This window comes from Ambystoma mexicanum, chromosome 7p, assembly GCF_040938575.1.
Source record: "Ambystoma mexicanum isolate Mex_15411 chromosome 7p, UKY_AmexF1_1, whole genome shotgun sequence".
NCBI classification, from domain to species: domain Eukaryota; kingdom Metazoa; phylum Chordata; class Amphibia; order Caudata; family Ambystomatidae; genus Ambystoma; species Ambystoma mexicanum.
In genome coordinates this window covers 934,849,084-934,875,167 of record NC_090939.1, presented here as the reverse complement: position 1 = coordinate 934,875,167, position 26,084 = coordinate 934,849,084, and the positions used below count along the sequence as shown (strand labels likewise).

The following is a 26,084-nucleotide window of genomic DNA, read 5'->3' as shown; positions in this document are numbered from 1 at the left end:
TCTTTGATTCAAACATGTACTTGGTACACACCAATTCATTGATGCTTGTATTCTTATCTACTGGCTTGGGGTGAATATTCTCAATCGTGCACAAGGCTGTTCTCCAGAAGCTACCATAGACCAAAAAATCGTGCAGGAAAGTACAATGAATGCTGATCGTCATCTTTCTAATAAAGTCCTGGTGTTTGCATTGTCTGACTCGCATGGTGCCACGAGCAAGTCCCGGCTGGAAGTGTCCTCTTTGTCCCCAATCACCTTCCTCCCTATAAAAGCCATTCTCTCTCTAAGATAGCTGTTAATTGGCCTGCTCGGCGGACTGACTTTGTATTACAAACAGTAGGATTTCATGTAGAGATGGCAACAACCCCCTTATAAGTATTAAAGGTATTCTTATGAATAGGAACAGACTTTCTGGCAGCTACAGGACTGTGCATGAGTTGGGAACTTAATGCCACACAAATGCCCTAGATCTACCAGACCATAGACTCCCTTTTGCTTCTCACTGAATACTAACTACACAGTGAGACTTACACTACTACCCTGCTCTGTACCTCAGAATGTGGAGAAGCTTGAGAACATGGGGCCCTGGCATCCAATGAGATTTTTCGCTTAGGAGACTCTGGCATGTTCGGTGTTCAGACGTCAATCTTCCACCTAAGGTTGTGATGGCTTGAAGAATCTGGGGGACCCACCATGTATCTCTTCCATGGCCTGCATCACAGAACGAGCGGTGACACTGATCATCGAACAGGAGATTTTATTGATTAATGAATCAATCAATCATTCACAATAGTTTATTTCGGAAACATAACTATTTCTATAAACACATCAGCTAAAACATACATTAATCTAATACAGAAGCAAGATTATAATGCACAGATGAGATGAACCTTCACTTTATTAAAAATTCCCTTTGATGTTAAGCACCCCTAAGAAATGTTAGAAGGGCCTAACCCACTCTGGGGGAATTAGCCCACAGCAAAAAACCCTACCCTGGCCTGTGTTGAGTGAACCAAAGTGTATGTAGTATCGGTCTCAGAGTCCTAGCTGGAAGCTCTGAGGATGCAGGTCAGTACATTACAAAATGGGCTCGGTCCTCTGACGGAGCATTGCATAATAGGCATGATTGATTCATGGGTGCTTGTTCCCAGACCACAGGGATAGCTTTAAGGGGAAGGTAGTTAAAACATGCTCTGGTGATGAATACTCTCTGACAGGGGAGATCTGCCCATAAGTTATTTTTGGATGCCCTGGCCTGCCACAATGACATGCCTTCTATTGAAAGGAATATTCCCTGTTCTCAGTTCTGAGGATTTTTGCTTGTGTTTTCAGCATCTTTATCAAGTTAGAAGTTACAGTTTCAGGAGAGTAAAACAATGAGTCAGCATTGAATGTCCCCAGCTCAGATTTGATATAAGTAAGCCAAGAAATCCTGACATTAGAGTCTTTCAGAATGATGTTCTTAATTATGTCATGCGTCAAGCTGGCTTTATCATTGCACCATACTCTAAACCAGTAAAATAGAGGCTGTAGAGACAAAGTGTCACTAATAAATTCACATGCAAGTTCAAGGTGCACTCCATAATGGGAAGCAGAACGGGGCAAGCCCAATATATACGTTTGAAAAAACAATGTTCAATTACCTGTAATGGGCCTGCGTTCTTAAACCCCCATATCGCAACAGAAAGACCCAAAAAGACGGGGAAAAAAAACAAATGGGAGAGTTGACCGAATTTCGGGCGTACGAAAATTACGTACAGCCGAAAATCTCGACCAACTCTCCCATTGGTTTGCATTACAGTGAAGAAGGGCAGTGGGGGGTGCAGGGGTGTCCCCCACACCCTGGTACATTGTCATGTGAGTGGGGGTTGCAGGGTTGTCCCTCGCTCTCTCCTCAATAAATTTGAAAAGAAATTCTAAAAAAAATGAAAAGCAGACCCAGCCGCACTGGTTCCCATACACGCAAGTGACGGGAACCGGCGTTGTGAAGGGATGCTGGAGACGGCGGTACACAAGGAGGTGTGCTGCCCTCAGGTTAGTAAGGGGGTGAGGGGCAAGGGGATAATCTGAAATGTTTGGGGGAGAGAAAACCAAAAGTTATTTTCGCTAAAATAACTTTCGGTCTTTTCTCCTTCGAACATTTCAGCTTCGGTTTAATCACAGTAAATCTATCGCCATACCATACCATGCCACTGACTCAGCTTAACTATCATATATTTTTAAGGCCAAATCCATCGGATTGGCTTCAAACATAGCCAAAGATCTTTGGAACCCCCCCTCCTTAGCGCTAGTCTAAACTTAACAGACTGTTTCTAGATTTTATCACAAATCCCTATTCCTTCTCTTACTTCCTTGACTTGGATCCTCCTTCCTGGCCATGAATAGACATTCGTGGAATTGGTTGTTGTATTTGCCAACAATTTGTTGTCCTATCTTGCAATGCAGCTGTTTGTCAAAGTTTTGCAATGATCCCCCACACTTGTAGTTCATCTGACACCACCATCCTCAGTGTCTTGGATCGTCTTGAATGTGGGGGGACTCCTTTATCATCGTCAGACTCTTTACAGGTACCTTGCCTCATTTTCAAAGGTTTGTACACCCTGCTTCATCTAATTCTCTCAGGGTTCTTGTTCTCTTGCTTACCAACCTTAACTTGCTTTAGTTGCCTTTTATCCTCTCATTCTTTTAGACCGATCTTTCCTTCTCGAACTTCCTTTGGGCCTTACTCTTTTCTTTACGCCGTTCTTTTTCTGGGTGCTTTCTCTTATCTTCTCCATCTTTGATCTCCTTTTTACTGACTCTTTTTCTTTCTTCTCTCGGTTTTCTTGCCACACTCTCCTTTTTTAGAGTTCGATTTCATTCTTACATTCTCACTTTCTCTCCTCAACACCCATGACACTCTTCTTTGCACCTCTTTTCCGCTTCCCCTTTCTCTCTTCGCAACCTCTTCTACTCTATTTCTTCTTCATTATTACCCTGTTGCAATGTATCTCTCCTCTTCTCTTTTCTTACTTTCCCACTTGGTAGGAAAGGCAAATCGCTTCTCTGCTTCTTTTCTTCTCCCCTGTTCTCCTGTCCCCCCTCCCTTTACCTTCAACAATCTATCCTCTCTTTTATCTCCTTGTTTCTACTTCACCTCTTTGTTGCTCTTTCTTTCCAGTCCTCTTGTCTTCTTCACCCTCTATTTCCTCCTCTCTGCTTCTCTCGCCCTCCTTCACCAGCTCTATGCTTTATTTTCTCTTCCTCAACATCATTCCAATATTTTTTCTTTTTTTCCAGCTCCGTTCAACCTCCTAGCTGTCCATCAAGTGCTGGATTCACATTTTCTATTTGCCTTCAATTTCTTTGTAGCCACTCTGTGCCTCCTGTAGTCTAATTCACCGTCCTCCACTTCATCATCATTATCACATTTCCAACACTCGCAATGCTCTCCCATGTCACTCGTCCTTCTATACGTCTCCATAGCCTCAATTTCCTATGCTAGCCCATCAAATGGGACTAGCTCTGTTGGATCATTGCTCTGAGTCCCTGAATGGTGAGGGGCTTCAGTGACGCCTCCTTGCAAAATGGGGCTGTACGTTTTGTTTCGTCCTGCAGATATGCAAACCACATTTTCAAAACTAGGGACTGTCATATTTGAGTCTGGCTGCCCCCAGTTAACTCCCATTCGCTCCACTATTGTCCTTAGGGTCTTGGACCTTCCTCCCTTTCTATTGCTGCATTCACCCACCACTGTAAATGGATATATTTATGGTTGATGGCTTTGACTTATCTCAAAAAAGGCATCCAACCTCTCGATGTGTGTACTGGCCCAGTAAGTCCTTCTCACCACTATCTGTCAGGCCGCCCACGACCCCAGGAATTGCTCCAATTGGTTAAGGGGCTTTGCTGGAACACCTTTTTCATTGACTACTAGTCCCCCTTGGAATTAAGGGCCTATGTCCCAGCTCACTATTACCAGTGGCAGAGCCAGGTGAGAAGCAGAGGGGGCCGCTAAACCTCCACCCCCTGTGGGTGCCAAGTGCACCACCTAGCCTCCCGCTGGTGCCCTATTATCCACCCGCCCTGGCACCAAAAGCTGCCTACGCCACTGCCTAGTACTCCATCTATTGGTTTCATACATGTGTCATTGCTACATACCTTCCCCATTCTGTCTTTTCCAGCTTTCTGGATTGTTCTATTCTCATGAAGCACATAAGCGAAGGTAAGTATTGCCTTTCAGTTTCAAGTAAAGTCTCCTTGCATAGATTTTCTGGGTTTCCATAACTTCCAGAGGCATATAATCATTCTCCTCTCCATCCATCTCAGGAGAGAACATGATTGCCCTTCGTCTCTTCCCCTTCTGTATAGGGTCTTTTGGAAATTTTAACAGTTGGTAGGCTGACCTATTTCCATCAATTTGGAGTGGCCTCTCCTCCATGTGCTCTCTGAGATTCAGGTTCCCTACTGACAGGGGTGACCATTCCACTAGTCATTAACAATGTAGGACCAGGAGAGTGTTAACTCCAAATGTAGCGAAGGACGGTTTTCTCAGAAATTGTTGTAAGAGATGCCAGTGCCCTTAGAGCGGTTGGTTATTTTAAAGCTTCAGTACCTAGACATACTCTGAGTCTATTGCCTTCATTCAGGTATACGTGCAAGGTGAGCCCTTTGGTTTTCACTGGTCTTGACTCATATGCGCAAAGATGTTTTCTAACTCGGTATTCCAAGAGTCTTCTCCAACTTGGGAACACAGGATCTGAAGGTTCTTAACAGACATATTCCCTTCAATAACTAATGCTACATCATACCCCAAGGATCATGCCTGTGAAACTGGACCAGTGTTTGAAAGGTTTGCTGCCTTGCTATGATCCCTGAAGTAAAATGAGGGGTGAAAACACTAGCAGACATTGGTCCTCATTACGAGGTAGGCGGTAGCCATGGTGATATAGCACCATGGCTACCCCCTTACCGCATTCCGGGTCCGGGTTCCCGAAATAGGGACTTACCGGGTCATTCCAACCTTGGAGAACCCGGTAAATCCCCATTCCGAGAACCATTCCCCATTCCCATTCGAGCCCCCATAGGTCTCAATGGGAATGGGGATGGAGCTAATAACGGGCCCGCTAATAGCAAGCCCGTTATTAGCTCCCTGGTCCCTTAGTGGCTCCAGCTAAGGGCGCCTGCTAAAACCAGGCGCCCATAGCGGGGACCCGCTAAGGGACCTCGGAATAGGGTGGTAAGGGTTTACCAGCACCGGTCTCCTTACAGGTGCCCGTTAAACCTTACCGCCCACCTCGTAATGAGGCCAATTAACAAAAATGTGCATTGAGAGCATAAAACATTAGCCTACCATACGCAACACTTACTACAATAATGTTGTGTTCGTTTTTTTCCACAAAACATTTGAAATGATATCTTGGGAATATGTCTATTTTGTTTTAATTGACGTTTTGGTATATTGTATTGTATTATATAATTTTTATAGCGCCTTTCACCTATGATCCCAACATGCAGTAGGTTGAACGACCTTCGGGGACCGTAGTCCAGGCATGGGAAAATTTGGGAAGTGCTAGTAACTTGTGTGTGTGTGTGCATAGCGGTCAGTACGAAGCTATGAAGGGGAGGTCCGGTCACTGCTAGCCACCCATGTTGAGCCAGCATGTGGATGGGTGTTGAGAGACAGTCTAGGGGGGGGGTGCGAGAGCGGGATAGTTATTATGTGTACAGCTATAAATCGAATTTTTTGTCATGACCAATAGCTGCATTCTTGTGGCAGAGGTGTGCAAAGTGTTTTTGAGTGGTGTATGAGGGCAGATGCGTGCCGGTCTGTGGCCGTGCATTTGGCTAGAGTTCCATAAGCATGGAGTGCAACAGGTTTAAAAAGCATTGGCTGTGACTTAGTGAGTGCCCAAGTGCTCTTTCTACTTTCAACGTTCATTTAGAATCATTGCACTAGCTATACTCTACCCTCACCTAGATACAATGCACTGGATAGATTGTACATTCATCAAAATATATCTAAGTGCAACACACGTTCACATAAACCTTTCGCAATACAATACGCACAACCATTCTATAGCAATAGAAACATTCTTAATTAATTAATTATACTTAATTATAATCAATAACATTCACAATTAAATTGGTCATATGCCACAATTTTCCCATTTATAATTTATACAATACATTTATAATTAAAAATGCTGTAGTGAACCTTCCTACACACATTTAATTATCAATTGTGGTCAGACGCTTCTACAAGCAACGGGTTGGTGGTAGATCCCTCTCTTCGGCTGGGGGCACCCTCTGGAACAGCCTCCCTGCCTCTCTGAAACTCGAGGAGTACCATTTTCGGTTCTGGAAGCACCTCAAGACCTTCCTCTTTGCTTCTGCCTTCTCTCTTCCTCTCCCCTGCTGATCTGTCTGTTTCTGCACTGGCTTTCTGGCTACCCTCTGTATCCCTGCCCACCTATCTGCATGCCTGCACTGCCTCACGGCAACCCTTGCACTTGGGTCTGTATCTGCAACCGTAAAGTCCCCTTACCTGCACTTATGAGACACCCGTTGTCTGCGCTTAATTACTGCACTTGCCACCTGCTGGCCGCTCAACCTTTGTTGTTACTTCATCACATGCTCAGCACTTTCCACTCCTCCCATACGCCCTGCACTTTCCTCCTCCCCCTTCCCCGCACTTGTGCGTTCCCAATGTCACTGGGCCTCGTAAGATTGTTGTTTTTCCTCCCTTGTAACCCTCCTTTGCCTCGTCACGCCCTGAAACACTTGTGTATGGGCGCGATATAAATAAACTAATCATATCACATCATTGTTAATCGTTGATAACAAATTCTATATCTCTAAAAGTGCTTTACATAATGATACATTCAGACATTGTTGATATGAGTTTAAGAATCGATTCCATAAAATGCCTCTGTTAATAACAGTATCTGCAATCATATAAGGACTAAAACACTTACCACACAAATCAAGACTACCACTGCATTCTATTAACAGGTGCTTTCTAGGTTCAAGTAATCCTACACTGTAAAAACAACAAATTCGCTTTTCACGAGATATCCCCAATCTCGGTCAAATAACTGACATTGTTTGAGTCAGATTGACATGGAAACGTTGAAGGATCGAACGTAATTAGCATGAAGGAAATATTGCAATATAACGTATTATGTCTAGTAGCTGCGGTACCTTGCAGGTAGCATTATTACATGTTTAAGGTTTATGCCGACGAAAGAGCCACCATTGAAATAAAACACTGCCAGCAGCAGAGGTACGCAAGTAGTAAAAGTGAGACAAAACCGCTTCTTGTGAATTGAGCCCATTCATCCCTCATTATCCCATTCCTCCTGTAGGTGTTTCCTCTTCCTCCTCATTCTAGGGAATGGCCTCAGTGGGTAATAGGACATTACAGGAGAAAGTTCTCAAGGTTTACAGTCGGAAATCTAGACCTCAAAGGAGCATTATTAATGGTCTCATTTGTCAAATTCTCTTATGTGTATAAATACTGTACAAGTGGTATAGTGGAAAAGATGGAAAACACTACAATGTACATGGAGAAGTGCTTACGCTCGGCACTATTTCGTCCTGAATGCCAAAGTTGCTTGCAGAGGTGCTATCGATGGCCGATTCTTGAGGGGCAGGTATGTGGGCTGCTGCGTCTAATGTACAAAAACACAAAAGAAAAAGTGTTCAGGAGAAACAAAGTACAATTAAGGACAAGTGTAAAACTAAGTGTATTTGTATGTTAGAAACCAGCATAAAAAGCCCTCAAGGTATTTAGATGGGGAGTGGGTACATTTTTGGCAATGATCACCTCTCTGAAATTTGAAATAAAATATAGTAACGGATGAAACAACACACATAAAGAAGCAAAGAGACCAGCAGGTATGTAGACAACCCCTCAGATACAGACCAATGCCAGTTCATAAATATACAGATGCAAATGTTACAGGTGATGAGGCTTGTTCCATTTATTTCCCGTCCCTCAACGTCAACATTTCAAGCTGTCCTGCCCTAGAGCCCAGTTGGTTCAAACATTAGCACGGTTGACAACTGCGAGGTGGGTGGGGAAGAGTAGTCTGGATTTCAATCTGGGGTATTAGACATAGTGCTCCAGCACCTCTTCATGTGCAAGTGAAAATATCAGTTTGATCAATGAGGCCAAGGCAATGGACCTTCCAAACCCATGCTTGAACCTTCTGCTCAGCAGAAAAAGCGGGTGAGCTCTTCAGTTGTGTTTCTTGCAACAACGATTAGTGATGGATGTAAGGTTTTGAATGAATCATAACGTCAGGCATTGCTTGGGCTGAACTTTCAAAATACCTTCTTTCAGCCTGCTGTGCTATTATAGAAGGATAAAAAAAGGCTTGGTTCCACCCCAAAGGGTCAGTTCAAAATGAGCTGTTAGGTCACACCCCTTCTGCACGAAACCAAAAGTCTTTGGCTCACTGGGCGTCATCAAAGAGGAGTAGCTTGGACTCAAGGTACAGCAACCATGGGAGGCATAACTGTGCATTGCAGCTGCCCTCAGGGTGACATGCTTGACCATGTGCCTAAAGATTCATCTGGTGTGGTGTGCCAGTCTGTCCTATGAGAGAATGACAGATCACGAGTGGTTCTTCACCTCCCACAATCACTGAGGGGCTCATCTTCAAGTTCCCCATAATTTAGCGGTGGGGAGCCATGTACACGTAGGCCACTCCTTGCCGCCAAACGTTGGTCATTGCACTCCGCCATGCAAATGAATTAAACACTGTCTGCCATGTGCCTATGGCAGGCAGCATTTACAATGGATCCCTATGGACTCCGTCTGCTTTATCTTGGCTCATAGAGCCGGCGGGCTCCATAGGGATCCCCAGCATTTGCACCAGCATTAAAACGCATGCCAGGGCAAATGCTGGGGCATTTGTATGGCGGAGATGACAGGAGGGGGCGAAAATGCAAGTTGTGTTTGCGCCTCTCCTCTCCGTCCTCTACATGGACAAAGGAAAATGGAGCGTAACGTTAATGGAAGGCTTTTAAACATTCCATTAACTTTACACCACTCAGCCAATATCAGCCCCTTTGTGATTTGTTGAAGTCTCCATCCTTAATCCAGCAACGATGGATATGCTTTAGTATTTGGGAGCTTATATTACTCCTTTTTTCCTACCAAGTCCTAAGTGTGCAAGATGTGGTGCATGTGTAATCATTTGACACCTGGTTCGATTAGGTGCTATACATTGGATGGCAACCAGTCATTAAAAAACCTTCAAAAACGAAGGATGTGAAATTTCATTATTGTAATTGATCTTGAAGTGGGATGGGGTGATGGGAAGGCAAAGTATGGATTGTGTCTATTTAGTGACAGGGAAGACAATGATTCCCTGTGATGTGATGTCCAGCAGTATCAGCTGTTAGTTATTTATTTTAAACTTCAAGTGCTGCAGAATAACTCAGATCAGCCTTAAATATCCCCAGATCTAGCCATGTCTCAGCAATCTTGCGGGGCACACACTGGCTGACAGTGCTAGACAGAATTTCATTACGAACACTAGTAATCACTCATAAATGCCTGTCCAATGTGGCCCCAAAATACCTATCTGATAGATTTACCAGGAACCAATCCACCAGCCCCAACAGATCCAACTACTTACACCGCCGTAACATTCCAGTATAGAAATTACAAAAAGCAGGCAGATCCAGCTTCCCCGTTCTAGCGGCCAAGCTGTGGAGGCACCTTGCCTAACATTCTCAGAGCAGAACCATCCTTCTGGTCCTTCAGAAACAGTGTAAAAGCCTGGCTCTTCGTTCAGCAAAACTAACCCCCGTCACTCTGTACTAATTGTTCAAAGCCTATCCTGACATGTAGCTCAAGTCAACTGCTATATAACTTTGTATCTGTAAATATTTGTAATATAACTCTGTAACTGTGTACTTAAGTATAAAGTACCTAGATACCTCAGGTTAAGTGCGCTCTACAAATAAATAAACTAAACTAAATTCTATTACGCTGCATGTTGCTCTTTCCCACCACATACCTACGATATTAAGTAATTAAGATGAAAGGTAAGATGAAATAAATCCCTTGCATGCAATTCAAGAGTCATTTTCGTGAAGCAATGATAATAAGAGCAATATGGAAGAATATATACAAAGTAAATCTAAAAACGTGAAGAGAATCCTAGGAGTCAACTAAGACAATACTCAAATTGGACAACCGTTTTGTGTGTCTCCCAAACAAATCAAACCCAGTACAGATAAAAAAAAAACATTTGGTTCTCTCTTAAAAGTCTCTGAAGAAGCACATAACAGTCGATTGTGTCATATAGTCACATTGCCGTGTGAAACATCTGCTCCCTGACTTATATTTAGAGTGATATGAATATACGAAGCACGGGGGTATAATTCAGTGAGGGGAAATGTGTTTGTATTTTGCAACTCAAGCAGGTCAAGTGTTATAGTCAAATTTCCCTGCCGCTGTACAAAAACATATACATTTGGGCAATATACATTTGGGCACATTGAAATATACTTAGAGAGCAATCGACCTTCATTAAGACCCGTTTTTGTTTTGATATCATTGTTTAAACATGCAATTTTTAAGCGAGCACCTACAAAGAAACAGCGTTAAATACAGCGGTGGTACTAAGGTAACATTGCTGCAATTGCATCAAAAGTGCATACAAAAGGTCTTATGTGACATAATTGTAACATCCAGCACGTGCGTGTGTTGCCAAGCATGGCAATGTCGAGGTTTGCAATGTTTTGTTTTGCACCACAGTCAGCTTTCCACTTACATTGTAATCTCCATCCATGTTCTCTTTGTTAAAGTTCCACCACCAGAACATTTTTTACATGCGCGCATGCGCTAAAACAGTATTACAGTATTGCAGCTTACTGCTTGAGCTGCACCAGTAGCAAAACCACAGTAATACCTCCCCGGAGTCGCTTTACAAAGACTTTGCATCTGTGCATTGGGATTTTCAATGGTACTAGCATTGGGGCAAGCATTGGGCCTTATCGAAAAAAATAAATGCATAGAAAGCATTTGTATTTGCACTTGCAACTCGTTCTAAAGTTCTGCAATGAGGCCCAAGGTATACTATAGTATCAAAGTTACATTTTTTTTAAAAATAAAACACCATAAACGGTATGTCTGTTACAGAAATGTGTGACGAGATGGATAGTGTTTGTAAATTAAATAGATTATGCTTAAAGCTTTGGGCTAAAATTGCAGGTTGTTAGTTGATGACCTGTGCTTTGTAAATGACAACTGCAATATTTTTGTTGATGTAGATATGTACTTTCATGTTTTATCCTTTACAATATCAGAAGTAAACCAACCTGTCAGTGTTGTGGCATCTGTTACTTGCGAAGGAGTTGTTGCCACTGTGCTGAAAATATAAGAAAACAGCAGCATTTAAAATGGACATTTTGTTTGCCTAAGAATTAGATTTCAGTATTTATCAACGTGCAAAGTGAAATGAATGAACAAGTATTAATGCCCTCACGCGACCTCACTATAATACAATTTACTGTTAGCTCACTCAGAAACATTTACAGAAATGGCCTCTTTCAAATCGATGGGTTGATGACTTCAGCTGGAGAAAGCAATGCAATCCACAGAAGCACAACATGTTCCAATAATCCCAATACCAGCTACTCCTATGAAAAGCTGCCGGGGTGCAACAGACGACAGACTTCATTTGTTGACTAGCAGTTGTCAAAATAAAATGCAATGTCACAGGCACTGATGTGAGAGCACGGTCCAGGGCATTTGCATGTCTGGCCGTACGTCTCACAGGGCAAAGATTACTCCAGCACTCACACAGGGATCATTAATATAGAAGGCCTGGTGACATTTTGGTTACTTGGACAAATTGGGATTTGTGCTGTAAGACATCTGAGAAAACGAAGAGAGAGCAGCATGTTTAAACAACTACAAGAACAGTCATACTACCGACAAGAGGACCAAGCACAACACGCTAAAAATGAGAAGGCAACAAGCTTTGAAGGCAGGTGCTTTACTGCTTACATAGACCCAGACGCTGAGAGAAAATTCAAAACGCGCTTCCTCTATTCTGTGCAGAGTACATGCTCTGAACAGTGCATGTTTTGCAGACTCACACATACAGTACTTTTTGTTGACATTTGAAATATTATCTGACATAGGAGCCACTCTTTGCCTCAAAATGAGATCAATTTTTGCTCAGAATGTTAATGTTAATGTTAATGTTAAAGGATATTTGTACCGTGCACTATCACCACCAGAGTGGTCCCCTGGACCTTCGATTGATTTTTCTCCCATTACTGATATGTTTATGTTTATTATTTGAAAATGCGCTCCAAACCCAGGGGTAGCCGGGCGCAGCGGGTACAAGATTACTTAGGCTTAAGTTACATACAGTGGATACTATACACGTCGATACAATGCAGCACATGTCAATACAAACAGCTGAAGCAATACATGTCATGTTACGATGTTAGAATACATATATACAAAGAGGTAGAGGGTGAAGGTGTCTCTCGGCCCACTGAGGGCAATGAGATGGTCTATAATCCAGATTTCAGGAGTATCACGGCAGTTAAGTGCAGTGAACCAGGGGCTGCTGCAAGGGTTCAGGTTAGTTGTCGTTGGTCCAGAGCCAATTTTTACCTTGCATCTAAATCTAGAGTAGGGTAGGTTAGCTCTCAATGCAATGGGCAGTGCATTCCAGGCATGGGCAGCTCTAACAGGGTAGCTTACTCCGCCCGCTTTAGTTCGTCTAAATCTGGGAGTTTCTAGCAGGAAATGGTTAGTGGCCGTAGTATGGTGTCTGGACGCTTTTCTGGTAAGTCTGGCCGAGATGTAAGGAGGTGCTGTGTTGTTAAGCCCTTTGTGGGTAAGAGATAGCGTCTTAAGAAGGACTCTGTCGCTGATTTTTAACCAATGGTGGTCTTTCCTGATATTGGAGATATGTGCTCTACGGGGTATGTCCAAGGCTGCTCTAAGAGCATTGTTTTGTAGTATTTGCATTTTATTTATAATAGTTTTATTGGCACCTGCATAAAGGGCTTTACAATAGTCCAGCTTCGACATTACTAATGCGTTAGCTAGTGTGATGCAAATGGTTTTGGAGAGGTAGGGTTTACAGGTCCTGATTAATTTACAGGTGTACGCTGTGGAGGAAGCCAGGGTGTTAACTTGTTTTTTGAGAGATAGAATGGAATCAAGGTGGAAACCTAGTGTTTTTACCTCAGTTGCCACCTTAATTGTATTGCCATCTATGTTGAAATTGCGATAGTTGGGCTAAGTTTTTTTAGGTTGGAGTCGGAACCCAAGATCAGTATCTCTGTTTTATCGTCATTTAGGCAGAGGCCGTGGGAGGCCATCCATGCCGGAATGAGGAGGTAAATCTTGTTTACTAGAGCGGTGTCTTCGACAAAGTTGCCCGATAGTGGTATGAGGATCTGCGTGTCGTCCGTGTAATTAGTATAGGTTACCCCTAATCTGTCAAGTTTGTCGAAGAGTGGTTTAGTAAAGATATTATACATTATCGGGGAGACACATGAGCCTTGTGGGACACCACAAGTGATGTGAATTGGGTCCGCTGCGGCTACAGGGGAGAACACTCTCATCGTACGGTTAGCTAAGAAGGATTGTACCAATGCTATAGCTTCACTTGAGAAATGGGCGGCAGACGCTAAGTGGTTGCATAACACTGCATGATCCACCAGGTCAAAGGCCGCCGATAGGTCAAGGAGGAGGAGCATAGCTGTTTTACATTTATCCTTCAACTCGTCGATTTGTGTCTTGAGGTCGATTAGAGCCGTTTCAGTACCATGAAGTGGTCTGAAACCAGATTGCCGCGATCCTAATAGTTGGTGTGACTCCAGATAGTTTTGGATCTGGAGGTAGGCTACTCTGTCAATGATTTTAAGGAGAAATGGGACCGTGGTAATAGGCCTATAGTTAGTAGGGATCGCTGGGTCAAGGGTCTGTTTTTTAAGTAGAGGCAATACCCAAGATTCTTTAAGGTTTGTGGGTACAGTGCTAGAACTAAAGGAAGCATTGATTAGTTTCGAAATAAAGGGTACTAAATCTCTGGCTGCGTCCTTGATGACTTGCGCAGGGCAACTGTTGCCTTCGCAGTTCAAGGGTTTAAGGGATAAAATAACCTTTTCAGTTTCCAATATGGAAATGTTGGTAAACCTGAAGGGTTTGCAATTACTTTGAGTAGCTATGCTGGGTGTCTCTGGCAGTGGAGTGGTATGGGTTCCACTAGAGCTCAGGGAAGCTTTTTTCTTGGCAATTTTAAATTGAAGGGTTGTGATTTTATTTGCTAAGGCATTCTGGATGCTGGTACACCATGATTTGTCCTTGGGGACATTATCTGTAGGAGCAATTGGGTTTTCCATTTCCCGGAGAATGGAAAAGAGTTCTTTAGAATTAGAGTTGGCTTTACTAATTCTTTCGTTAAATGTGTCTTTTTTAGTTTGAATTATTTCCTTCTTGCATTTTTTGGCAAAGTTGGCGAGTGAAGTTTTATTCTCAGCTGTAGGAGAGTGCCTCCAGATAGCTTGGAGTTTGCGTTTTTGGATGCGTAGTTATTTCAGTTGGGGGGTGAACCATGAATTGAGGTGAGCTTCTCGTTTATTTTTACGAAGTTTGATAGGGGCAATCATGTCCAGAGCTTTGGCCATGGAGTTGTTGAATGACTCAACTAACGCGCTTGGGTTGGAGTCACTGGAGCTAGCCATGAGAGCTGGTAAGAGTAGTGGGAGTAGTTTTTCAGCCGTGATTTCTTTTTTACTTCTCGTTGGCATAGTAGGTACTATTTCATTCTTGTTTAGTTTGGGAGGCTCTATGATGGCTGAGAAGCATATGAGGTGGTGATCAGTCCACGTTTGAGGTAGAATATTAGAGATGGTGATGTTGCAGTTATGGTTGGCTATCCAGTCTAGTGTATGTCCTTTTATATGTGTAGGAGCTAAGACCTTTTGTGTGATATCATGATTGACTAAAATAGATTGGATAGATTGGGCTTGTTTGTCCTCGGCATCATTAAAACCCAGGTTAAAGTCACCTAGTAGAAGGAGCTGGGTGGAGTCTTTAATGCTGTTAGTAAGGAGGCTGGATAGGTCTTCTTCTAAATTGCCTAGTGGGCCTGGTGGTCCGTTCCCTAGGAGGATCGTTAGTGTGCTATTATTGGAAATGGGTATTTTAGAAGAGAGAAGTTCGCACAATGTGATTGCTGGATGTGGGGTATGTCTAGCAGCAAGCTGCGTTTTGGCTATGATGGCCAGGCCGCTTCCTCTGGAGTTAGGCAGATAAAATCTTAGAATATTGTAGTTGTCTGGTATGGCGATCATGAGGGCAGTGCCAGCTGCATCATGTAGCCAGGTTTCAGAGACAGCAAGGAGATCTAAATTGTCCATGGCCAGTATGTCAGCAATTTCTGTGTTGTGTGCTATAAGGGACCTAGCATTAATAAGGGCTCCTGATAATGTAGGAGTTGTGATTGTGTCTTTGACAAGTCTGGGACTAGGGTGGTTAGGTCTCCTCTGTTTGCAGTGCGAGTCGATTTGTGGTACAGGACACCTTACCGTTACTGAGGCTAGAAGGTTGGGGTCGGTGGCAATAGTGGTCAATGTATGGACTGGTGGACTAGTTCTTTTGTTTTTGAGGTCGTAAAGTCATGGCAGCCCTGCTCTAAATCGCAAGTTTCTCTCTTGCAAGTTGCAGGGAGTAGAGTTGGTGAGGGCCATTATTGTGGTGATAGTTAGGATAGTCCAGGCTAGGGACCAGGAAGTGTATAGAGGCAGGTCTGGATAGTGCGCATGTTGGGCGAAAATAGCACTGTGGCAACTATATTAAGCCGCCCCCGTCGGGACTAAAATACAAATTATATTGACACTTGGCACTTAGGTTTGGAAGTCTTAATCAGGGCAGGAGTGCCTATATACTTCAGTGAGGCATCTAGATTTGACACTCCTATTCAAGAGTAAAATGCAAATATACTATTTTGAGACACATAGATTTGACACTGCTTATTCAAAAGTAAAATGCATGTATACTATTGTACTATGTACTACGGTTACACAATGCATGTATGCTATTGTACTATGTACTACGGGTACACAATAGATTATTAAAAAGATTTGCATATTTTAATAATCAAAACACAATTTCATATATAAACATAAAACAATTAAAAACCTAGGAATAAATCGGTCTAAGTTGGGCCTCATTACACGGATGGCGGTAGGTATTTAACGTTACCGGTAATGGAATACCGGTAACGTTAAATGCCCATGCGGATTACGACCCGGCTCACCGCCATTAGCGGCACCGCTAATTACGGTGCCACTAATAGCGGTCAGTCCGCGTGCGCGTGACCCGCCAACCCGTAAATAACGACATGCCGCTAATAGCACACCATCACAAGGCCAGTGCACACGGCAATAGCGCCATGGTAAATACCCCAAAACCCCTTACCGGCATGGCGGCAATACCGCCATCGCAAACCACCCGTTAAAAGAACTAAGCAGTGTCAACACCTGCCACAGGTGGCCAAAATCAGCACAGGTGGAGGTAATGGAGACTGTGGCTGCTCAAAAGAAGCACACCACATCCCTTCCCACACCCCTTCCCACACCAAGATGGTTCCAATACTGGCAGCATTACATGGCCTGGAGGACCTGATTGCAGCGCTGCTGCTACAACAACAGGCTGTACAAAGGAGAGGCAGGAGGAGGAGGAGGGCCAGACAGGCACAGCAAGCACCACCACGCCACCTAATCATACCACAGAGGCACCCACCAATTCCCCGGATCAGAGCCAGTCCATTGAACCTAACACCTGAGCAGATACACACCCTGTACCGTCTGGACCGAGACACCATCACCAGCATCGTGGACATGATACACAATGACATTGTGAGCCTCATAGATATCTGAACTGCCGTCCCCCCTCTACTCAAGGTGGTGACAGTGCTCCACTTCCTGGCCACAGGAACCTACCAGCATACAGTGGGGCAGATGCATGGCATCTCCCAACCAGTATTCTCACGCATACTGAACCAGGTACTCGATGCCCTCCTGAAGCATGCACCCGAACACATATCCATGCCACGGACTGCCCAGGAGATTGCAAACACCAAAGTTGGCTTCTATTCACTGGCAGGCATCCCAAGTTGCATTGGGGCCATCGACTGTACACATGTGGAATTGGTCGTCCCACATCACAATGAAGTAGTCTACCGAAACAGGAAGCAATTCCACTCCATCAATGTCCAAATGGTATGTGACGCAAACAAGATAATCACACATTGCTGTGCCCGATTTCCAGGATCTACCCATGATTCCATGGTCCTGCGGAACTCAACTATCCCCTGCTACATGGAGCGACAAATGGGACAACGTTCGTGGCTACTTGGTGAGTTCCATGCTAAGCACATGGCAGTGTGATTGGGGGGGGGGATAGATAGATACTCCAACTGGGTGTGCATTGTGGGGGGGTGGGTAGATAGATACTCCAACTGGGTGTGCATTGGGGGGGGTAGATAGATACTCCAACTGGGTGTGCATTGTGGGGGGGTAGATAGATACTCCAACTGGGTGTGCATTGGGGGGGTAGATAGATACTCCAACTGGGTGTGCATTGGGGGGGTAGATAGATACTCCAACTGAGTGTGCACTGGGGGGGTAGATAGATACTCCAACTGGGTGTAGCCTGTAGTCTGTTGCCCAAATGTACGTACAGATGTACGCTAATGGGCATCTGTGAGGGCAGCAACATACTTGGGATGAACGGACATGCAAATATATGCCACACGACACAGCTGACAACCCAAATCTGGTGACATCAAACATCAATCCTCATCCACATTGCACGACACTCCACGCCACGAAATACACAAATGTCATCCATGCCGCCAACATAGTCATGCAGCATTCCTACAGCACAACATCAACAATGCATTGTGCCCTTGGATGCATGCAAAGGTATACCCCCTAGCTATGGCAATGCACCACAAACCCATGGCACCACTGAAGCGTTGCCTCTGAGCATGGCAACAGCAATGTCGGAATGACAGTACACCACCAGTGTGGTACCAAATGTGCCTGCCCACATGGACACCAATGACCTGGCCTCACCCAGGACCTGGCAGTCACTGTTGGAGGCATCTATTGGGCCATGTCTACTTGCATGCTTGTGCTCACCTTTGCACAAAGCAGTCACACAGACTATATTCATTGATGCAGTTGAATGTGTACATGAATCAAAATGATAGGCCAAAGTATGTGACATGAACAGGCCACACATGTGTCAAAAAGTAACAGGAACTCATTCCTCCCCCCATGTAGGTGATGCCGGCAATCCCCTGAAGAGGTGGCTCCTCACACCTGTACGGAACCCACAGAACAGGCACGAAGAAGAATACAATCATGCACATACTCGTACCCGCCTCGTCATCCTTTTGGACTGCTGAAGTCACGGTTTAGGTGCATTAGCAGGTCTGGTGGCGCCCTCCTGTATGGCCATGAGAAGGTTGCAAAGATCACCACGGCATGTGTCATGCTGCACAATATGGGTATGAGACGGAATGTGCCACTGCCCCCTGACGTTGAAATGGAGGCACCTGATGAGGATGATGACGGGGATGAGGATGGAGGTGAAGGGGATGCAGGTCATGCAAGAGGGGATGGCCAGGAGGGACGTGCTGTGAGACAGCATTTGATCAACCAAATATTCTGAGTAACATGTAGTCATACTGTCACCTGTATATGGCTGGTGATGCACTGGTGTCTGTTTGTTAGCTCACAATGGACCTTGCCGTCAATAAATTGATCATACACAATGAAGGAGTGAAGGCCTGTGTTTTGCTCAAACAACAGTGTATTAATGAACAGAAACAGGAAAATGTGCAAGGCCCCAACCATCCCGCCACCCTTCCCCCCAGCCCCCACAACTGTCCCATCACACCCTTCCCCGCACTCCCCACAACTGTCCCATCACACCCTTCCCCCCCCCCACAACTGTCCCATCACACCCTTCCCCCCCCACAACTGTCCCTCATGAGTCTCCAACAATGTATGTTTCCAGGCATGCACAGAGGTCAATGGACATTCACGCCCTATTGTTCATTGCCAGGGCCAGCATTTGGGGGCTGGCTGGAGGTGCGCCTGGTGGTGCGTGTAGAGCGTCTGATTGGGCTTGTCTGCCGCGAACTGGTGGTCGAAGAGGTGGCAGACTGTCCTGGTGTAAATTGGCGCTCCATAGCATCTGCGATGCGTGTTAGCACCTCCCGGACGCGTATCAGCTCCCCACACAGCCTGTCTGTGCACGACTCCATTCCCTCCCTGGAGTGCCTGGATGTCTCCCCGAGGTCAGCCCTGAGACGGGCAACCTCCTCCACATGTTGACCTACGAGGTCTGTGAGAGCCTGCTGGCGCTGGATGACGCTGGCCAGGTCAGGGGAAGTGGCGGCCTGTGGTGGTGTGTCTGCTGCCCATCCTGATGCTGGCTGGTGTGCAGATGCCGCCTCTGGGGGGCTACTGAAGGCCTCCATAGACTCGTGAACGGTGACGTGCGAGCAAGGTGTGTGTAGGGGTGATTCCTCAGGGGTTACAGCAGGGCTTGGGGTGTGCATAGGCAGATCGAGTTCCGTGGGCTCATCCACGTTGGACAATGGGGCAATGGCTGCTGCCTCCCCTGCCGAACTGGCAGCAGCTGAGGGTGGACCCTCGGTGGCAGTGATTTGGGGGGGAGTGGATCTCCAGAGGGGGGGCAGTAGGGTTTTGCGTGGCACTGGCGCGCAGGAGTTGTTTTGGACGCTGCAATAGGGGCCTTGGCCTTTTTCCACCTGATGTTGTTGGTGCGTCCTCGCTGGGCTGTGGCCTTTTCTTCTTTTGCACAGGGGGTGCCTGGGATGCTCCCTCGCTGTCTGTATGCGACCCTGTCGGGGACAAGAAGGGGGATGTCATTGGTTATGGTCGCATGTACCCAATGCAGGCTACATCATGAATTCATTTGGGGCCGTTTGAACTTTATTGTGGAGTAAGCAGGTGAGGTGTCATTTCAGTGCCTCATCCATGCAGTGTTGTGTGTGGCACTTGGCTCTGTTGATGTATGCATGTGTGTGTGTTGGGGTCTGGCGCTGACATGCGCAGGGTGGGATGCATGTGTGGATGCCGGGCCATCCATGCAGTGATCCAGGGCTGCCATTTGTGGGGACTTGTACATTCACATTGCATGCTTGCATCAGTGCACTTACCTCCATCAGAAGTGTCCGGCACGCCGTGCTCCATCCTTCCGACTCCCTCATAACATTCTACCCCGATGAGGTTTGCACATGTTTCCTCCCACTCCTTCAGCTTGATCGGTGACCCTGATCCTCCAGCGGTGGCGGTCTTGTGGTTCTCGGCCAGGATCATCCTGACCCGGAGTCTCAGGTCGTCCCATCGTTTTCTGCACTCGCGTACAGTGCGCGTGCTGGTGCCTACAACACTCACTTTTGTTGCCACTTCGGCCCAGATTGCTTTCTTCTTTAGGAGGGTCTCCCGCCGCATGTCATTTGCGAAGACCACTTCTGCATTGTCCGCTAAGGTTTGAGTCAGCATCACTAACTCCACGGTGGAGAACTTCTCCTTTCGCTGGCGGTCTGTTGTTTTTTTTAATGCCTTGGGCATGGTAACAGTGTAGCAATGGGTCTCAGGCAGCAAGGTAACACGAACAGGTCCAGGGGGCAGAGGATGTGTTTTGTTTTTAAACATGGCCGCCGTGCTCTTTCCCGTTCCTGTGCGATGATGCTATTTCCGGTTCCAGTATTTAACGGTCACCGCTATTAGCGGTGGCCGCTATTTGCACGATGCGTCAAGGCGGAGTCGCTATCTGCACTGTCGTGGAAGGCGGTAAGTGACTTCTGGGGGAGATTAGCGACAAGGCTGGAGGGGCATTACCGGCATGGCGCAAAGCTCGTGTCCGCGTACTCGTAATGGTACGCTATTAGCGCACTCCTACGAGGGCGGACACGTTAAGGGCGCCATGCCGGTAATTTGCGGATTTTACCGCACAACGTGTAATGAGGCCCAAAGAAACGGGAACAGAAGAAGTTATCACAGAATCAGAAGTCAATTCTGACAGATCAATGTGAGGTTGGTACTTCAACGTGAATCATGAAAGATGCCTATCACTCATTAATTTGTTCAGACATTGCTTTTCTATCTATTAGCGTATTTCAAATATTTCTGAAACAGACAAATTGTGTCAACAAATTAAATAGGTTTCTAGGTCCCATTTTTTGAACGAACACGTGCGTGGATGGATCCGATTGGCGTGTTTCATTGTACCTGTCTTCAGGACACTTTCTATTCATATACCATATTTTATGTTCACCATATTAGTTGGCATGACTTTCAATTTCCATGGTGATCTTATATTTCTTATTAGCGTGTAAGGAACCACATCATTTAAAATTTGTGAAGTTTTTCCAATCAGTCGTGATTTCTTTTTTCGAGCTTCCCCACTTCCAGAGTCCGATGGTTGCTGAACAACTGCGAACGTCCAAAGATTCTCACGCATTGGAATCTTCCGTCGTCTTCAAGCACAAATGTGTTCCTTAGGGATGTTTCACAAAGAGAAAGTTACGGCACCTCTGCACATTGCGGCACTAGGCTGAAACTGAGCTACCTAAGCACTAGATTATGGCAAAATCGAGCTAATGGTGACGTATTAAGACATAGGTTTCTGTAAAAAAGCATAGGTACACATCCACAATCTTTAAAGTCACAGCATTGGTAGGGAAGTGATATGATCACCCACCTCCAACAAAGGAGTACCAATGGGATATGGGTACAAATTTTGTGTTCTCCATTGCCTTTTTGAATTGGCCTTGTTTTATTTATTTGAAAACAAGAAAAAAGAACACGCGGACAGAATGAGGCTGAAGCTGTTGGACACAGGGGGCATCAATTAGCCTGGCGGGTTGGCTACTAAAGGGTTCTATCTGGCAACTCTGTGCTTGCACCAGTGGTGTAAGGTACAGTGTAGTTCCAATCTCTTCATGGCCTATGTTATTATTCTCCTTTGTCAAAAAGTGTCCGCGTTTTTCTCATAACTTTCTAATTACTTCAAAACAGTAGTTTAATTTCTTTCATTTTATTTTTGTGTTGAGCTGCTGTGAGGTTTGGGCTCTGCAATCATATGGTGTGGTGCTACGTGGAAACCATGCGGCCCATGCCCAGGTGTATATGCTGCATTCTTTGCGACAATGCTCGAGAGATAGTCATGCAACAGATTAAAGCACATCTCTTGACATCCATCACCCCTTTTTAGTTCCATCTCTGCAAAAATTACAAAACATAAAATTCAAAAACTGTATTATTTACTCAAGCAAGTGCTGAATTTGTTTTTGAGTTTTGGTTTCAGCAACTCTGTAACCGGTTGTTTCAGCACATTACATTCTTACCATTCTAATGGTGTCATAGACAATACAGTATAGGGGCAATGTTTTTTGTATGCCTGCAGCAGCAATTATCCCTGTGGCTTCAGTGGCTTAGGAGGTTCTGTGCACTGACTTGGTAAATGGAAGTAATCCTTCCAACTATCAAATTGGCCAAGAAGGATTTAAATACTCTAAGGACCAAAGTACATCCAATATTAGTGGAATTGAAACTCAGGGGCTGGAAAAACCCCTCTCTACAAACAGTTTGGATCACGTTTTTGAAAAAGTTTATTTCCTTCAAATTTTGGGTTGGTTTTGGGTCAGAGCAAATCCCTTACCATTTGTCTAGTACATTACACTTTTGAATTTTCTATTGGTGTCTATTGAAATGGGTGCTGTGCTTTGGGGGGGGGGGGGCTTTTTTAATTTTATTTGAATTTAGGGTTGATTGCTCTGAGGTGGGAGAACCTAACTTACATGAAGATGTTAACCTCCTGCAGCATGCATGATTGTACTTCTTCCTTCTATGAAGGTGTCTGCACCTGTTCAGATGGATGATTTCCATCTAACCAGGATGTAATATGTCAATAGGCCCTGACTGAGATGTCAAGTGTTGATGACGGTACTCTGTGAAATAATGAAAGTGCAGACTTCTACATGCCTTGTGTACTACTCCTGCTCGGGTCCTACTCCATTTAAAGGATCCCATTTTAAAGACAACGTACAGTCATTAGTTGTAAATTGCAAATTTGGGAACCACGTCGACTGCTGTACCTGCAATGCCTAAAGTCATCATGCCAGAGATGAGCACAAAACTGAAGGAGCTTTTTGGCAAAGGGTATTTCTTTCAGAAATCCAGGAATGGATTTTCATTCACTGGATTTCCCTGATGCAGTCTTCTATTTACACAACTGTGGAAAAGCGCACTCCCAGAAGAGAAATAATCATAAGTAGTGTTGTATTGTATTGCCTAGAGACCCAACCTACTTCTCAGTGAGGGCGGCCATGAGGTCGAAATATGTCTGGGGATGCTTGTGGTCTCGTGCAGAAGGGATGTGACGTAGCAGTTCAGGCTGGACTACCCCTTTGGCGGTGGCACTAAGCTTGATTTGCATATGGTTTTTCCCCTTTCTGTAATGGCTTGGCAGGCGAAGAATGATTGTCTGGAGGGTTGGCCAGAGCAATTGCCAGAGGTTTAGGATTAATTCTAAACCTTCCCGCCATCACCTCTTAGTTTTTGCTTTGTCACACTGTTTAGGATTGTTATGACCATATGTGGGTCCCGTGATTGCTGGGTCTAGAGAGCTAAGCTACTAATCACTGATGATGACCAATGAGGCCGAAACATGTCTGGGATGCTTGTGGTATCGTGCAGAAAGGATGTGGGCTAGCAGTTCAGGCTGGACTGCCCTTTTGCGGGTGCGACCAAGCTTGATTTGCATATGGTCTTTCCACTTTCTGTAAAGGCTTGGCAGACGATAACGATGATCTGGATGGTTGCCCAGAGCAATTGCCAGAGGTTTAGGATTAATTCTAAACCTTCCATCCATCACCTCTTTGTTTTGGTATTGTATAGTGTAACATATAGGGGTGTTGTAGCAGGCAGGGGCTGTGTAGTATTGTACTGGACATTGTAGCAGGTGGGGTTAGCGTGGGGGTGTTCTCTGTGTACTGGAGATGGTGGGGTGCCAAACACGTGACCATCCAAGTTTACAGAGTCCTGATTTGTGTTTTCTTTCTGAGACATCACACATTCCTTTACATTTTTCTTTTGCTGTACTTTTTATTTAAACCTTTGTGAGATAATTGACACATGATGAAGGAAGGCAACAAGGGAATGGAATACCCAACTCAAATCTCTGCTGTCCAGCCATTACAGGATCAATGTTATTAACGGAGTCATCTGTCGTGCTCAATGAGTTCTCATTTAGTAACGCTGGACTGAAATTTGAGCTAGACTTTACAGTGGAGTGGTCATGCATAGTCTGATCCTTGCAGTTTCGAAAGTCTTCAATAGTAATAGCCCAAGGAACAAGAAGTTGAAATAAGAGAATTAAGACTTGGGGAAGGGAATCCCAAGGTGAATGGAAAAGGCATGCTCGAGCTCGGCAGAGGGAAGCCTGTAATTAACATTTGATGAATGGGAAGTGCATATTGAAATATTGTGAAATGAAGGTGAACATTGTGCTGTGGTGAAAGAAAAGGGAACATTGAAACAGGTTTGAGTCCGGCAGAGGAAGGCCTGTGTAGGACGATGGTCCTATGGTTGTTTCAGAACTGAAATGTACATGGAAAATTAGACCAAGAGAGCTTAAAGGAACTGTCTTAGTAAGCCAGAGAGTGCTGAACCTGATGAAACTGTGCCTGTCATCTATCCATCTGAACTCTCTAAACCGTTGTGCTAGTAAACGTCGGCAAGGGAACTGCTATACAAGCCATTCTGACACTTCATTTGATAACACTCTTTATTGCTTTAGTTCCCCTGTACACATTTGTTGTTAGTGAAAGAGGGCTAGGTTAGGTTTCTTTAGTATAGGCCTTTATAATTTGACTTAGACTGACGAGGACTGTTTTCCTTTTGTTTCATGGTCGAGACTACTCCCATGTTATAGTTAGGATTAGCTAGGAATTATTTCAACCCTGCTGAGTTTTCTAAATAACGGATTTTGAAACTTGCATCTGTTGTTGTGTATATCTGCTGTTGATACTATGCCCTCTTTACAACACCAGCAAGTTTGGGCGATACAACCAGCAACAATAGATCAAAAGGAAGTTTGTTTGTTTCCCCTCCTTTTCACACCAATGGAATTTCTATAGAATAGCTTTGTGCGTCACAAGTAAGGGTAAAGGTTTCCTACCAGATGGTACCTGTAATAGATTAAACTGTTCATAAGTTGTGTAAATTGTGTAACAAGGAGATGGGGCTGTGACCAAATATGGAAGGACCCCAGAGAGGGGTAAATATGAAACATGCAATTGTACGTTTAAAGAGGATGGTGCTTAAATGAATGCATCCAATGAGAAGTGTGGGAACTGAAGGGAATATGGTTACATTGTATCAGTTTAACTAATCATGTGCGAAGGGGTTGACTTTGTAACAAAACCAAAATGCGTGTTCTTTGTGTGGTTCAGGGAGACACTGGTTAGTTTGACTCTCTGATATCTTCTAGTCCCTCCCGGCCGTTTGTACAATAAACTTGCTTCATGGACAAACGCGCACATACTGTTTAAGCCTACTTTGGGTACGGTGATCAAAGGCCCACTCCTACAACAACTAACCATTTTGATCAGTGGCTTTGATACTATGACCTTGTAACCTGAGGCTCTCTGTGTAGTGAATGCGCTTTTGGACTTATAAAAAATGGCAAAAAGAGCATGTTCTACATATAATGTAACTGAACAGCCCATTGTGATATTCGCTGACTTCTCAATTGCAAAGACTGCTCTAAGCAATGTTTGTTCACATGGGTAATGGCCTCTCATTACTGGATCTAAAATCCCACTGTAATATGCCAGTAGTTTGTCTCTCAGTGAAGTTCTCTGTGTGAGGACAGCCATCATCACAACTCCATTTGAATGGGAGAACAAGAACAAGTCCTCATTGTAATCTGGGATCACTAACATGGGAGCTGTACTGAATGCTTTTTTCAGTTCATCAAATGCATCTATCATCTCAAATGT

General features: G+C 44.7%; 1 protein-coding gene across 2 annotated transcripts in view; it reads right to left on the bottom strand.

Moving 5' to 3' along the window:
• IMPG2 (interphotoreceptor matrix proteoglycan 2) overlaps positions 1 to 26,084 on the bottom strand; it is a 901,957-nt gene that overhangs the window by 399,792 nt on the left and 476,081 nt on the right. For both annotated transcript variants that reach the window (XM_069637266.1, XM_069637267.1), the window contains 2 exons: positions 11,320 to 11,369; positions 7,561 to 7,652 (listed from right to left, as the gene is read on the bottom strand). In XM_069637266.1, the coding sequence (XP_069493367.1) occupies positions 7,561 to 7,652; positions 11,320 to 11,369 (142 nt within the window). The remainder of the gene's footprint in view (positions 1 to 7,560; positions 7,653 to 11,319; positions 11,370 to 26,084) is intronic.